The following is a 3,586-nucleotide window of genomic DNA, read 5'->3' as shown; positions in this document are numbered from 1 at the left end:
AATTGATATTTTCATATCACACAATGGTTGCAGATTTTGTGCAGTTTCACTTATACCCATCAATATTTTGAATTACAATGGTTTTATTGCACCTTCCAAAAGATCTTATCTAATGCCTTCAGAAAAAGGCCACATATGAATATATATTACAGCCTTGGTTATTTCTAGGATGTTATGATAAACTGTATTTCTTTTTTATTTTTTGAAGAATATAGAGCATTTACTGGACCAGAGATTTTACAGAGTTTAGAGCATTTAGAATTCATAAAATTCCATATTAAATATTTTGATTCAAAGTATTTAAAATGTTTTGACTCCTAATTTGCATATATTTGATTCAATAAATATTGATTGAGTACCTACTGTGTGGGTGGCATTATGCTAGTTTCTTGGGATAAGGAGGTGAACTCACAGTCAGCCATGGGATCTAGACCATATCTGGAAGAACAAAGATGCACTGATGTTGTCACCATATCTAAATGGCATGAATACCAGCTGGGTGATCAGGAACATCTCAAGACTGTGCTGTGTTGACCTGTGTTACTTCATGATAACTATATTTCAGAGTAACTATTTTCTTTTACAATGCTACCTTAAAAACAATTTTATTCACTTGAAAGTCTTGTTATGAGATGGGAGTCTATGATCATAACCAGAGTGTCAAAACAGTCATAGCACAAAAAGTAAGAATATTTGCCTTAAGTATAGTTAATTCTCACTCAGTAAGGGAGAGGGACAATAACCCCATAATAAAGTATCACCAGAAACGTTCTGTTTAGACATCAGGGTCTCAGGAAATTGGTATGGAAAGCAGGTTTCCATTTGTCCAAGGGCTTAAACAGATTTGCCAGGTGCAAAACATTTGCTTTTTATACTCTGTTCTCATAAGTAATGATGATGAGCTGGACTTCAAGTACTGGGGTCAGGTCTTTACCTGTCCACCCATCAGCTTAAGCTCCCCATGTGGTGTCCATCACAGGTCTGATTCTTGTTCTCTTTCCTCCCTGATTCATTGGTGATAGAAACTGTACCATTATACTCATGTCTCTGTATTTCTTTCATTCTCTAGAAGCTGATTCTCCTTCCTGATTTTTAATGCCAGTCCTACTCACAGATTTATTGCCATTGCTAGTAATGGCTGCTGAGACACACTTGATCCAATTCTGAGAAGTATGTGACATAGGTACTTTTTTCCCAGTGAAAACCATGAGCTCATGCTAGTGGAAAGATAGTGATTCTAACTGGTGATTAAAGGAGGAAATAATTAAAATGACAAAATGTGAATAATTATCACTTACTAAAATATTCCATATGTTTTCAAATTATGATAATTTTGAAAAATGACAACATTCCTTCAAGAACAGAATATATTTACTCAATGTCATTAAAATAAATAAGTCTGACTTATAATTCTATTTAGTGGTTGACTTCCAAGAGGACAAGAACTCTAAAATGAACATTTTTAAAAAGAGGTATTTCAAACTCTTGACAATGACTTAAAAATGTGAAGTAAAATTATGATTTAAACAAGGTTTCCAATATTATACTATACAATATTTTAGCTTCAGGACACTTTAAAAAGAAAACAGTACAAACCCCAGATTTTGTGAATGAGGACACTATATAGCAAGGGAGATGGAGGATTCAAAGATAGCTGAAGTCTCACCTGGTTGCTTCATGTGGCAGAACTAGGAGCTCAGAAATCCAGGCCCTGGAGCTCAATCCTTCCACCTCTGCATCTTAGTTGTTTCAAGGAAGCAATGACTTAGGAGTCAAATATTTTCCCAGCATTGTGGCTTATCCAGGAGGTCTTTAGATGAGTTACCTCTCTCCTTTCCCTACATTCTACTATGAGAGCACTGAATAAGAGGAGCACTCATCTCTTTCCAAATTAAGTTGTCTTTCTCCTGCACTTGAACCCTGGCAGCTACCTACAAACTCATGACACCACGCAACCCACAGCTCCAGTGCCACTCATCCTACCCACCATGCCTTCCTACAGGATTCCTGCCTGCATTCAGCAGAAGGAGTCATTCTTGGTACAAATCAATAGTGGGGGTCCGTGGCAAGAAGATCTCCCGGCTCAGGATGAGTTTCAGTGCCTTCCTGAACCACCGGTAGGAAAAGACGTAGATGATGGGGTTGCAGGCTGAGTTGAAGTAGGCAAACCAGATAAAGATGTCAAAGATGAGTGGTGGTGTGACAAAGTTAAGGAGGCTGTCCACCAGGGTGTCCACGGTGAAGGGAAGCCAGCACATGAGGTAGATGCCCACAGCGATGCCTAGGGTCTTGGCAGCTTTTCTCTCACGCTTGGCAGCCCCAGCCAAGCTTTTGCTCAAGGTGCTGATCTGTCGTGCCTGCCTGGTCGCAACCACGAAGATCTTCACATACAAGCTGATCATGAGGAGGCAGGGGATAAAGAATGCAGGGAAGTTTAACCAGCCCCAAAACTTATTGAACAGCAGCTGACAACTGCCTACACAAGGCATCTCTTCCAGCCACTGGCTAAGTCCTCTTTCTACAAAATCTGTGTAGAGGAGGATGGCAGTATAAGCTGCTGGCACTCCCCACCCTGCTAAGATATACTTGAGGGCCACCCTGATTGTGAACTTGGAGGGATAGAGCAGGGGGTCGCAGATGGCACAGTGACGGTCAATGGAAATGAAACAGAGATGGAAGATGGAGGTGAGGCAGAAAAGAGTGTCCAAGTAAGTGTGCAGACGGCAGAGGAAGTCCCCAAAGAACCAGCAACTCTCCACAGAGCGAACAGTGCTTAGTGGCAGCACCAGAAGACCCAGCAGCATGTCAGCCAGGGCCAGGGAGAGCAGTAAGAAGTTAGTGGGAGTGTGAAGCACTTTAAAGTAGGACACAGAAAACACCACAAACAGATTCCCTAGGACTGTGGTAAGTATGCCTGCTGCACAGGCCAGGTAGATGACCAGCTGGATACCCAGAGGATGGACTGTCCTGGAGCAAGACCCATTCACCTGGTAGCAGAATGCTGCAGGGAGTTCTTCAGCACCACCATGGGTGAACACAGCTCTCATTGATAAGTTCTACTCTTCTCTCTTTGGAACTGGCCACCAAAATTAAAAAAAAAAAAAAAGTACATATATTTTTTTTTCTGCTAAAAAATCAGAAAGTGAGAGCAAAAGAGAAAATAATGTCAATTGAACCTAGTACAGTTTCCCTGGGCACTGAATCAAAAGTGCACTGGAAGCTGGGTGTGGTGTACATGCCTATAATCCTAGTGACTCTGGAGGCTGAGGCAGGCTTGCAAATTTGAGGACAGCCTCAGCAACTTAGCAAGACCTTTGGCAACTCAATGAGACCCTGGCTTAAATTTAAAAAATAAAGAAAGAAAAAGGGCTGAGACTAAGATGTAGCTCAATTGTAAAATACCCCTAGGTTCAATTCTTAGTATCCACCCCCCAAAAAAAGTGCACTGAAAATCAAAAGTAGCATAGGGTTCAAGGTTTTGTTGAACTTACTTCTGCTAGTCTTGGTTTGTCTAACTAGTGCATACAAGATCCTTATGGAAAGAGAAAGATGTAAGTTAAATATTCCTTCAAGGAAAAACTGATCA

General features: G+C 40.8%; 1 protein-coding gene across 1 annotated transcript; it reads right to left on the bottom strand.

Annotated features, from left to right (window-relative positions):
* Positions 1–2,030: 2,030 nt before the first annotated feature.
* Taar5 (trace amine associated receptor 5) lies at positions 2,031–3,047 on the bottom strand. The gene has a single exon (XM_027938470.2). It carries the CDS (start codon positions 3,045–3,047, stop codon positions 2,031–2,033), a length of 1,017 nt encoding a protein of 338 aa, XP_027794271.1.
* Between the last annotated feature and the right edge of the window lie 539 nt (positions 3,048–3,586).

Source organism: Marmota flaviventris, chromosome 6, assembly GCF_047511675.1.
Source record: "Marmota flaviventris isolate mMarFla1 chromosome 6, mMarFla1.hap1, whole genome shotgun sequence".
Taxonomy (NCBI): domain Eukaryota; kingdom Metazoa; phylum Chordata; class Mammalia; order Rodentia; family Sciuridae; genus Marmota; species Marmota flaviventris.
The sequence above is the reverse complement of the archived record's forward strand: the minus strand, read 5'-3'. Positions and strand labels throughout refer to the sequence as shown.

Coding starts and splice junctions, on each gene's coding strand:
- Taar5 (XM_027938470.2), bottom strand. CDS start 3,047: ATGAGAGCTGTGTTCACCCATGGTGGTGCTGAAGAACTCCCTGCAGCA.